Consider the following 13484-nt stretch of genomic DNA (forward strand, 5'->3'; position numbering starts at 1 on the left):
TAAAAAACTTACAGCTAAAGCTAAACGCACCCTCAATGAAGCCAGAAGAAAGTCCTTTCAAAGTTTTTGCGAATCACTTGACAGAACATCATCTATCTCCAGAATATGGAGAGTCATTAAGAAATTTAAAAATAGATTCACTCAGCCAGCAAACGCGTCCTGCTCGGCAGATAGCAGCGTGATTTCAAAACTACACGATCTCGCAGCTGAGATGTGTCTTTATACTGTCTTCCATGATAGATTTCCCAGTGACTTTAGGACCAACCAGTTCCTTGAGTCTCCATTTACTGAAAATGAACTTACTATAGCCATTTCTTCCTTAAAAATTAAATCTTCTGCCGGATTAGATAAAATTGATAATAATATCATTAGTCACTTTCCTTCAGAAGCTAATACCATTCTTTTAAAAATTTATAACGACATCTTATTGTCTGGCTCCTTCCCACCTTCCTGGAACACTTTTTTGGTATTTTTCATTCCTAAGTCAACACCAGGAGAATTTAGACTGATTTCCTTAGCCTCCTGCTTATTTAAATTAATGGAAAAACTAATTTACAATAGACTTAATTGGTACTTTGAGCATAACTTTTATCTCTCCTCTACACAATTCGGTTTCCGGAAAAGAAATCTTGCGCGGATAATCTGGCCTTACTTTCCACGGAAATTTGGACGGGATTTGTCAAGGGTGAGGTCACAGCAGGTCTTTTTTTAGATCTAAAAGGGGCCTTTCCCAGCGTAATCCCCCAAATTTTAGTGGAAGATCTGAGAGATTTAGGCGTTCCAAAAAATAGAGCTAAATTTTTCTACAACTCTATTTAATGCAAGAACATTTATTTTAATATTAATGGGGATTTGGTTGGACCTAGAATAAGCACAGTAGGCCTTCCCCAGGGTTGCATTCTGTGTCCCATAATGTATTCAGTATATACTCGCAAGCTCCATCGACTTTTGCCGGCGGGGTGTATCATATTCGAATTTGCAGATGATATAGTAATTTTATTTAGATGCAGTGATCTCGGACTTTGCATCACATCTCTCCAACAATGCTTATATGCATTTGCAGAATTTTTATATGAACGCGGATTAGAAATTTTCCCTGAAAAAACAAAATTAGTTCTTTTTAACAAAATAAAATTGAATTTGGACGACCCCATATATAGATTAAATCTTAATAACTGTTTTATTAAACCCTCCTTACACGTTAAATTTTTAGGAATTATTCTGGATTACTCACTTTCGTTCAATGAACACTTTAAGTTTTTAATTGAAAAACTCAGAAAAACCCTAAATATCATAAGAGTCTTGAGAGGCGTGTGGTGTGGTGCCCACCCATATACTCTCATAACGATTTATGACTCTTTCATCAGAAGTTGTTTAGACTAACGGTTCTCATATTTACACATTCCAAAACCATAAATTCTTTGATAAACTAGAAAAAATTAGAAACCAAGCCCTGAGATTATCAGTAGGCTATAGGACAAGTACCCGTATAAATGTAATTTTAGCAGAAACATGTAAACCCCCCTTAAATTTCGATTCAGTTTTCTAGCCAAAAAATATATCGTAAAGACGTTCGCAAACCTTAGTCACCCCCTAACAAACAAGCTTGAGGACCTTTGGAATAGCACACATCAAAACAACCCTCATTGAATCACATTTTTACACTCATAGCAGCCTTTAAGAACACCCGGAATCTTATGCTCCAAATACGCAGATCTTTCCACCATCCCCTCTTTGAATTTCCATACAGTGATCATACTTTCCCTCCTCAAATAAACGTTCAAATAGGTTTTTTAACTCAAAATTCTCCTGACCCACCATCTATCTTCTAGAATGCTATTGAGGAGTTTGGAGACTTCTTGATTTTCTATACGGACGGCTCAAAGTCTCAAGATGGCAAATCTGCGGGCTGCACCTCGGTTTGCCCCGCCGGGAAATTTACACACTCATGGAAAATTAATTAATTTGCATCCATTTTTTCTATTGAAGCAATAGCCATTTTATATACACTAGATTTCATTATAAAGCATAAATTTAAAAAAGCTGTTATTTTTACGGACTCGTTAAGTGTCTTAGAAAGTGTCTCTTCAACTAACCCCAGTAAAATTAAATCTCACCTTATCTTCCTAATCAGAAACCTTCTTGCCTCCCTTACCGCACTTAAATGTAATATTACCCTAGCATGGGTACCAGGCCATAAGGGAATTCCGGGAAATGAGCTCGCAGACGTAACCGCCAAATCCGCTAGTTGTAATGCCTCCCTTCTAAACATAGGGCTCCCCCCATCGTACTTTGTCAGCTCCTTTCGAGAAAAACTCAATACAATTTTTCAAAACTATTGTCAAACAAGAGGAAAGCGTTTTGGTACATTTTACAAAAATCACTTTTACAAAACCCGTAGAAAACCCTGGTTTTCCAATTTCCTTGTAAAAAGGGAGTGGATTGTATCCCTTTGTCGCATGAGAAGTAATCACCATTCGCTCAGAGCTAGCCTAGCGCGTAAGAACATCATAGACTCGCCTAGTTGCCCTTGCAACCCTCAAATATACGAAGACCTTGAACACGTCCTCTGGGAATGTCCCAGATTCAATGCTTTCCGTCCCAGCCTTCTTAAGGATCTTTCGAAGGCACTTAAATGTGCACCGCCATTCCATAGCAATCAATTCCTTGCTAATCCCTCCATTAGGGTGGTTTCTCACGTTTTTAGATTTCTTAAAAAATCCAACCTCCAGATATAAAAAAAAAACTTTCCTTTAAGCAAAGCTTCAAAATTCCCGCCTATGTGAGCCCGCGCGTAACGGTTTTGGAGGAGGAGGGAGTACCCGCGCATAAGTAAGCGCGGGTACCACTTCCCCCTCCAGCTTCGTCGTCCGCTTTCGCATTTCGATATCGCGGCGAAATGCGACGTTCTGCCCTACTGGGCAGTTCGCTTAATTTGTTTCAGATAACAAACTTACTGTTTCACCACTATCTATGGAATCACACATTACCGGATCATGGCTGAATATACACGACTGCAGAGTCAGTATGAAGCCAACGCATGCGCACCGAAGTGCGCACTAGAATCATCATCATCACGATTGTTATATATTTACAATAACTGCATAACATTAAAAATTATGAATAACGAATAACAAATGACAGATCGAATTGTAGTCATTCTAATTGATCTCGGAATATATGGTATATATAGTAAAAAGGGTCTGAGCCCCAGGTCAGAATTATTTTGTATTTTTGTGTAGCTGTAAAGACTTTCTTCGTTTAGGTAAAAAATCTGACATTATGTAACAGACCTCAGGTTCGATTTGAGCGAACCCAAAGACATACATTAAAAATATCCTGACCTTCAGGCCACTTTTATTTTTGTTTGGCTGTGAAGAGTTGTTGAGGTTATATGAAAAACCTGAGGTGATGATGTAAAGTCCATCCGATCCATTTCATCCTATCACGTCAGTTTTCTGCCATAACCTTAAAAAATATATTCCTAGATCAATTAGAATGACTACAATTCGATCTTCCATTTGTTATTCGTTATTTATAACTTTTAATGTTATGCAGTTATTGTAAATGTAGGTTATAGGGTAAAGAACTTATCGAGTCAAGGCATGAAGGGGTCGAATGGTTATGGGGTTAAAAGATTGTGAACTTCAATATATTATATAGAATGGACGAATTGGGCTTCGATTATAACATTTTTTAAGGCTATGTGAAAAACATAACATTATGGAGTTAAATGATATTACTTATTTAAAGTTGAATAAAAACGCTGCAAAAAACTGAAAAGTACAATTATCTGACGACAGATCATTTTCATCGCGATGCGGATAAAAATTATCCGTCGTCGGATAATTCTAGTTTTCAAGTCTTATTTTGACCTATGTTTTTACTATGTTTTGCGAAAAGAATAAAGATTTATAATTATCTACCTCACGGCAAGCATATTTTCAAGGAACTTTATCCTAGCATAAATATGTGAAAAGACAATACCTTTGATAATCGCGCGTTGTTTCTTTACGTAGACCTCAGTTAAATTATATTGTACGTCAAAAATATTAGAGAATCTATTTCAGTATGTCACTTTTAATACAGAAGAATGTGAGGCAAAAAGATTAACTGCAAAAAATTATGCATGACAATTTAAAAAACACAAGGAACATTACGTTTAATGAAAGAATGTAATTGATCATTGAAAAATTTTTAGAATAATTTTTTTACGAAAATGTCTACATGTACTGGAAAAATATGGTTATTTCTACAGAATTTTCGGTACAAGTAGGCCGATTTCAAACTCCCTCCTTTATTTGTACCGAAAAAATTCTCTAATTTGTACCGAATAAGAAAAATTATGCACGATAATCTAAAAAATACAAAAAATATTAGGTATACAAATAGCCCCTTTCCACGTCGCCCTATTTGTACCGAAAAAATTAGACTATTTCTACTGAAATTTACGTACCCGTAGCCAGGCCTATTTAAAAATAAACATATTCTAAGAAACGTCAACTGTTTTTCTTTAAAATTTACTATATTTAGAAAAACTTCGTCACAAGCATTTCTGCAACCACTATTAACACATGACACTGGATTACTTTTTAGGTTGTTAAAAATATTTCATGCACTGTGTATTACTTAGTCCAGATCAATCTGCATCCAACAGCACATAAAAACTAATGAATATAACTTTATTATCTTCATGAAAAGATCGATAAAGTAGACAAATTTGCTTGTAAATCTCACCGTATAGTATGGTCGATTATATAACTGCGACTGTAAGTAACCATCAATTATGTAATTAGTAAATCAAATCACGTAGATCTGTGAAATGCACGTATGAACTCATAGGCATAACGTTAAAGACGCGCGGGGTCATTCTGACTTCTACGTCCATGATAAGAAGGATATTGTTTATTCAATCGTAAAATTTTAATTTGCATTAAATTAAAATTTACATGACATGCTATGCCAAAAGACTTTCATTTGAAATAAGTCACCCAGGATGGGGAACGGTGGTCGTCATGACAGTGAGATTACATTGGACTACCGAGCCGTCCTGCAACCCCGGACCTACCTGCAACTTTCATTTTCGACTCCACTAACTTCTTTCCTCTATTCTTCTTTCCTTAAATAAAATAGTTACTCAGCGCACATGGTTTTTCGCGCTCGCGCGCTTTTTCCCTCACACATAAAACGTTACTTTAACTTCCTGTCATATCAAAAGTTTGTCAGATAGTGCAGCAAGCCCAAATAGGTAACTCACAACTTGTCGCAGATCGATTCTGCATCGCGGAGATCATTAATTGTACGTGCGCGAATAACTTGGGACCGCTGCGCCACCCACCACTTGGCGATAGTTTGGGACTACTCATGTCCAGACCTTTTTTTTCCTCATCCCTCTCGAGTTAGCCCAGCTTTGATAGCTGCCGATTCCAGCTTGGAAGCATCCCCGAGGTTTCAGTCTACCTTTTCCAACCTTTTGGAACCTGATGATTAAAGAAATCGACGCCAATAAACCTGCTCTCGGTACTGCGAGATTTAATAGCGCTTGGGGTCAGCAGGAACCTTTTATCCTTATAAGTTCCAGGATAATCATTAGTACTTGAATGCTTGCATTTGTCAATAACTACAGCTAGCTCAGTGACATTCCACATCCTTTTAACATCTTTTAAATTGCAATGTCCCTCACATTGACATTATACCGAGTATTTTCTTAAATCTAGCCCAACAGCATAGGACTAGATAGAATCTTATCCATAGTCTCTTATAGCATAGACTCTTAATACAGGCAGTTATTTATTTAACTATGCATGGATTTAAAAAAAGAAAAAAACAAGATGAGGCATAATAAAAATAACTCAACCAACGACAACGGACGACAAAAAAATGGCACCGATAAGCGCGTATAGGCACTGCACAGGAGTGGGAAGCTAGGTAACCGAAACATAAACGAGGATAGGTTGCTGCTTATCTACTGATTACACATATATTAATTTCAAAATTGTATATTTTGATGCTAGTGCGCGAAGTAGGTGATTTACGGCGAAAACGCTACTGTCGGACATAATTTCGACCATGATGTTAACCAGTTTTATATCGGCTGCAATGGTTCCTTCAAATGCATTTATGTTCCTTGCAGACCATAAATGAAACATTATGGTCATTTTCTTCTGATAATTGGCTAGTGCAAGTACGATCGATTTTTTCTCGTCAGAATTTTTAAACCTTTTGGTGCAAGCTCTTTCGTCGTATCTTTGGCAATTTCGTTCTGGTATTGAGTTATCTAGAGTTGATTGAATAGAAAGACATACGTTTAAAAATTCGCCTCCTCCATGAATTATAAACTTGAAACGAATTGTTGACACCTTCATCTTTTCTTTGATGTGTGGGATTAATCCATTCAGATTAGTAAAATAAGCAATTGTGTCAGGAGAATTAGAAGCATTGTTCGATTTAAAGGAGCCTTAATAACTTTAAAACTCTTAGATGATACTCGAAAGCTGAAGCAATACTATATGTTGTCTTAAGGCTAAGATTAAAGCTCATTTTAAACTTTCAGTTGTCATTTATGGAAAGTGAATGTTCCTTCAGAACATGCTTAGACGTATTAGTGTACAAAAAATCTGATAACACATTAGGACATAAGTTTACAGGAAACCCACGCATACAAACAGATACCTACATGCCTCCTCCCACCATCACCCATCTCAAAAACAATTGGTCATCAACTCCCTTGTATACAGAGCTGTCTCCATAACAGAGAAAAATAACTTTAAAAAACAATTTAAAAACGTTAAACAAATCTTAATACAGAACGATGGCACAAAAGAACAAATTGATAAAGCAATAAGAAAGTATACTAAAAAAAAAACAAGTCAACACAACCTACCAAAGAAAGAGAGAAAAATGACCACCACCTTACTCTACATCCAAGGTGCCGCAGAACAAATAGGAAGCATTCTCAACAAACACAACATCCAACCCATATTTAAACCACCTGCGAAAATAGGACAACTACTAAATAACCCTAAAGACAAAAAAGCACGCCTAAGTGATTCAGGAGTATATCAAATCCTTTATTCTTGTGGGAAAGTCTATATTGGAGAAACCGGGAGAGCGGTGAGCCAACGCATGACAGGACATAACATTTTATTCGACAAAACAAAAGTAATTGCAAAAACACACAATATCACGTAAGAACAACATAACCTGATACCTCAGTTGCAGGTCAGCCCTGAAGAAGTGAACAGCAATGTTCAAGAAACGTCAGCAAAGTTCGTAGTTTTTTACACGATTGGAATCCCAAATATCTCTTTTTATCAATTGTTTGTATGATTTTCATGGCCTGTAGCTGATAAACCTTTCGTCGTCATTTTATTTATTGCTGCCGTAAATTATAGTAGCGCTCGAAAGTGTTTTGTAGGCACGTAATTAATTAATGCCAACAGAAATGACGCACAAACCAAATGCATTGTATACGAAAGAATGAAGTAAGAATAGTATTTTCACAAAGCTCATAAGTATTTTGTTATTGCTCTGAAGAATAGAAACACGTGACAAAACAATGAACAATACTGAAAACACACACAGCAAATATACTGACTGTATTGAAGCGATGAGCTTTTCGAGAAAGGTTTTAGGTATCACTGACCACTGTTTTTGCAAAGCAGCAAACACTTTTCGTTTTTTTATAGCAATTTCTTTTGGAATACGTCACTCTAGTTCCTCCCACCGACTTTCGAATGGATTCAAGTGCGGGCTCATATATAGACTCATATGGTTATCCAAGATATCCCGATAAACCTGACCGTTCATAATGCCTTCAATTTGAATCAGAGGACCTGATTTGCAATAAGAGAAGCAACCCCAAACCATGACGCTGCCACTACTTAAAATTGCTAAGGATCACGAGCACTGGACTACCGAAGAGTGGAAGAAAATGTTATGGAGGGACGAAAGCAAATATAATCTCTTTTCTTCTGATGGCACTAAATACTTCCAATGTCCCGAATACAAGAGGAAAGATGTATAGTTCCAAGTACCGACAGTTAAACATGGCGGAGACATTGTCATGGCTTGTGGTTGTAGTCCGGACTTAAATCCGATCAAACATGTTGGGGAGAAACTAGACCGATGTATTCGAAACGAAGAATACTATAACAAAAGTGAATTTTTTTCTGCTTTGCAAAAAGAGTCATCAGCGATCAATAAAACTGCCTCGAAAAGCTCATCGCATCAATGCCAAAGAAATGAACTGCAGTGGTTGAATCCAAAAGATATAGCACAAGATACTGATTTCTTAGCTTTTTCGGCTTACATTTCTTTCCAATTGTTATTTTAAAAGTGTGTTTTACAGTAATGTTTATTGTGTCATCGCATGTTTCTATTTTTCAGAACAGTAACAAAATTTATTTATTGATTTAGGAAATCAACGGGCAGTTGCGCCCTTTTATATAGTATAAAAAAATAATATTAATATTAAAGTAATATAAAAAAGAAAAAATATCTTAAGCTAAGATGGTATACGATATCATTGACTGCATTATTGCTAGTTAAGTAGGGCTGGTATAAAATAATATAATAATAATAATAATAATAATAATAATTTAGACGTAGATGTAAAGAAAGTGTAAGTTGGTTGTGTAGCGAGCATTTGCTCTATTATGTCGCGCTGTTGTCCATTAGGCTGAGAGCACTTCTCAGAGCTAATCGAAAGCTGAACTGAGAACAATAAAAACAACTATTGAGTCAGAAAATAAATTACAATTTTTACATAGTCTAGAGATTGCAGCCTTGCCATCATAGTTTGTTCGACTGTCATTCGTTTTTGACAACATTTTATTACGGAGTTCTTTATCATGCACATGGAGAAAAATCTCAACTAACAACGTCGGACCTTCTATGCTGCCGGTCAGGATATTATAGAAAAAACTTAAATCGGCGAAATCGAAACAAACATTAATCTTAGTAATGTTAAGTAGTAATCTAATCGCATTATAATCATGTTTGCATCTACTCATTGGCATTCCAAATTGTCTTGCTGCAAAATGCAGAAAACAATTCTAAACTCTTCCCTGCCTGATTTTACTTATCATATTATACATATACTAATTTCAAAATAGTATATTGTGCTGCTAGTGCACGAAGTAGGTAATTCACAACGAGTGTGATATTTGCCACACAAGCGGAGCGACTGCGGCAATCACACAGGTCGTGAATCACCTACGCGCATGTGCATCACATACTATTGTTTGAAATTCCTTTCATAAGAAAATCCTTCTAAAAGGAATGTAATTCAAGAGTAAGACAGCACAGTGAATACGAAAGAAACAGGGATAAAGCGTAGTGGGGTCTAGGGGCGATGCCCCGGCGGGGGAGGAGACCGAGGACGGGACAGGGAGGCGTAGCCGCCGAAAAGAAAAACACCCTAATAAAAAGATTTACATTGGCCCTAGAATTTAGTGATCTGAAAATTTAGCAATCATTTTTGAGAAAAAAAACAGGAAACAGAATATTTAATTGAAAGTAAGGGATGTGAATGTTGTTTTATGACTGGCCATGAATATAGTGCGAATATCCTATGCGATTTTCTTCGCAAAAATATTGTTTCAGAAACATTATTGTTAAATATTTCTTTAAAAATGTTGTACAGCGTGTAACGCTATATGCACCTAATGACGCTCGTCCAATTTCTGTTTTGTTCCAATCTGATTATTAATTATAAGAGGTTAATGTAACTGGAAATCGGAGCAATAAATAAATGATTAACAAAATGAGAGCAGCTCGTTTAGTATCATATTTTTTTGAGAATTTCGCATTTTGACTACAGCATGATATTAGGTAAAAAAATATTTTTATTTCATAGATATAATTTCTAAAGATAAAAGAGAATAATAAAAAAAATCTATTTTAAAATTACAACATTTTATATAATTCTACAACTGCGATATTAACCAAAGAATGACACTTTCAATTATAAAATTGCCTCCCTACAAGAAATCACATCATTTTTACAGATTTAATCAAATTCTCTAATGAGAGCCACGTTTGTGTATCGAAAAGTTTAAATCAATTTAATTGTTTTCAATCCACCTGACCCTAAGGACAGCAAACAACATCAACGTTCTCTACGAAATATTAAAAAATTCTGTGATATAAAATTACAAAAATTAATTTATCATAATTATTAGAAGTTTTTCTTATTATACAATTTTCACTTTGATTTTTTTTGGTGTGGTCGAAACCCGTATAGATAATATTAAGAAACTTTTAAGATAATAAGATGATCATGTATTTTTAAAGATCTGCTTTCTACCATATATATATATTTCTATAGATCCTACAAGAAAATATGCAACTTACAGCGACAGATACAAAGTACGTACCTCGCGCTAACAGATAGATACAAATGAATTTGTAGTAACCGATAGAAAATACGTAGCTCGGCGTAACAGATAGAAGCTACTTAAGTTACAAAATAATTATGAAATAATCTGAGTACCATTAAATTTGATAAAAACGGTTTTAGGGTACAAGTGTTCGGACAAAATTAGACTTTTAAGTATTTGAAAAAAAAGAAATATCTTTATTTGACAGTCGACAATGTAACAGTAGGATTGTGCACCAAAACATCAAAATATTCCTTTTACGGTCGGGTATGAGTTTTAGTAATCATAGCATGACCATAAAAAAACTACGCCGTCTGCTTGCATACGATAATTTATTTAACAAGAGTATAGTTTCAGAGTTTTCGCACGAAATTTCTCAGATTTGGGGTTAGTTTAAATGAACGTACTGCGCAGAACAGTTGACATGGGTCGAGTAACGAAGGCATATGCACGCTTATACACCGCGACCGTCAAGTGCAGTTTTTCTACCTAGGCCGGTAAAGTACCCAGCCACCGCCAAAGACCTACTTGCTGCTCCAAACCACGCAAAGAAAACGAGGAAACCATACTCCCGTTACATTACTCACGCAGTAATAACAATATCAATAAACTGTGTTTTACGCCATTTTACTTATTAAATTTGTAATTAGTAGTTATATAGCTATTGCTGTAATAATGGCAAGTTCGTGGAAGTGAAGGCATAGCGTATTTGACTAGATGACAAAATTAGTGAAATTCAAAATTTTAAGCGTCGTTTTTCTACCCTTTAGTCATTATTGTTGAATTGTTTTCTAAAACAATATATATGTCAAAGATCATTTTTTTAAATAAATAAAAAGTTATATAATATGTATTAAATGTGCGAAAGTAAAAATTTCACAAATATAATTGTTTATATAATTCTAATGTTAAGGATTCAATTTTGACGCGATATGGCAATTATTTCGATGATTTTCAGGCCAATTAATTATTATTAGGCCAGGCAGCCCCATCCAATGATCCCCTCCAAGTTTGATAAGAAATTCTAAGCTACATTCCTTTTAACACATCATAATGACTATAAGAACTAGTTAACAAATTAATAGTCCCTAAAATTCATCGTAAAATTTCTAACAATGTGCTACAATAGTTTGTTATTTCCGGAATTAAAGGATAAGGGTTCCATATGTTTGTCCATAAGAATACAAAAAGTTCAGGTCAACAAATAAAGTCAATATCAATTCACAATTTTCAGGTTCAATGGTTACACTGAAATAAAATATAAATAAAACGACTTACCTATGATTATTTAGTCTAGCAACTGGAGTGCAAGGAACGCGAATATCTAAGATGATAACTTCACAAGCATCCATAGCGACCGTAGCGATGAAATTGCTGTCTTGTTTATTCCAAGCCAACCTCAGTAGTGGAGTGCGGTGTTGATCTTCGTAAATAATCGTGGAATGTTCTAAATGTCGCAGATCAAAAACTCTAACAGATCCATCCGCTCCTACAGAAGCAAACATGTCGCGACCACCGGCGGCAAGACTAAAGGCAATGTCATAGACCTCCTTATCGTGAGCAATTAGTTGAGTTTTTACGCATCCGGTGACTCGTCCCAGCACTTGTCCAGTTTCAATTGACCAAATCGTACATGTGGTATCAATGCTTGATGTTCCTATTATATTGGGATCTATCTCATTCCAGTCGAAGGATGTGAGAGGAGCGCAAAAGTCGGAGTTCTTGTTGTTATTCAAAACGCATTCTAATCTTGTTTCGGGTTCCCCAGCGAGCCAAATTCTTAGGTAGTCGCCAGACGTTGCCAGCAGATCGGGATAAGATCCTGATAGTCATAAAATATTTTTTATAGTTATTATTTTTGCCAAGCAAGTCATAAACTTTTCCTTCGTAGAAGTACAGCCGGTAGAAAAATAAACACACACGCGCGCGCGCGTGCCTAGTCCAACGCACAGTAGGGTAAAATGAAAAAACGGGGCTCAAAATAACTTGTAGGTAGGGCGTAATTCATTACCGAATTAGATTTTTTAAAGAAAAATTAGCATTCAATTTTGAACAGAATTATGAGTCGATTTTTAAATTTTTTTATTTAAACTTTTATGTCAATGCAAAAAAGAAAAATATAGATTTTGACGGTTTTATTTTGTATCTTCTTAAAAAAAAAATTTTCCCTGCTCATTATCGCTTGAATTTGATGCACAGGGGTGCATAAATGAAAAAATCTATTGAATTGTTGAGTTAATTGTTATAAATAAAATATATTAACAAATAGCCAAATAATGGATTGTTTGCTTGCAAAGTATAATTGCACGTTAAAATTGCTTGCCTTTACCGTAAAAATGACACTTGATCATGAAATTTGTGACTTGATATTTTTTTATAATTTTGCTCAACAAATTATATAAACAATTGCCTATTATCGGCATTTATGGACAAAAAGGATAGTTTTTTCTTCTTATTCTGTACAAACCATCGTGTCAGTGATTTTAATTGAAGAAAATTTGTTAAACAATATTTTTTTATAATTTTTTTAAATAAATTATATAAACATATGTGTATTATCGGCATTTGCTGGCAAAAAAGTCGTTTTTTTTGCTAATTGTCTTCAGATATGATTGGCAAATAATATAATAATTATAAATAATTCAAATATAATTGAGTAAATGTTTTTTTAGCGGCATTTATGGACAAACGAAGAGTTTTTTTCGAATTGTCTACAAACTACCTTTCCAGTGAAGTGTAGTATTAAAAATGTGTCTTCTGATATTTTTTGCTTATTTTTTAAACAAATGATAATTATCTATTTTTCCTTTAAAAAACCTCGTTTTTTCTGCTAATCTTATCCTAATTAATGATAACGTTAATTCCAGAGTGCTTAATCTACAGCCAGGAGCTCGAGAGCATTCGGATCAAGGACAGTATCAATCTGTTTCCAATTTTTTTTTAGGTGAGACAAGTAGGCAAATAAGGATGATGAGATATAGAACAATTTGTACACATCTTCCAGGTGTATACATATGAAACCGGTATTTTTTCAAGAAAAAAACACATTTATTTCAAGAGAATGATAACAAATATTTTATTCAAAGTATGCGCCCTCGCTGG

The 13484-nt window shown here is 35.0% G+C and overlaps 1 protein-coding gene across 1 annotated transcript in view; it reads right to left on the minus strand.

Annotated features, from left to right (window-relative positions):
• The window catches only part of LOC117167502 (DDB1- and CUL4-associated factor 7), a 124305-nt gene that overhangs the window by 74030 nt on the left and 36791 nt on the right, over positions 1-13484 (minus strand). Inside the window, exon 3 of the mRNA XM_033352496.1 lies at positions 11661-12204. Coding sequence (XP_033208387.1) covers positions 11661-12204 — 544 coding nt within the window. The remainder of the gene's footprint in view (positions 1-11660; positions 12205-13484) is intronic.

The sequence above is a fragment of the Belonocnema kinseyi genome, chromosome 2 (genome assembly GCF_010883055.1).
Source record: "Belonocnema kinseyi isolate 2016_QV_RU_SX_M_011 chromosome 2, B_treatae_v1, whole genome shotgun sequence".
NCBI lineage: Eukaryota > Metazoa > Arthropoda > Insecta > Hymenoptera > Cynipidae > Belonocnema > Belonocnema kinseyi.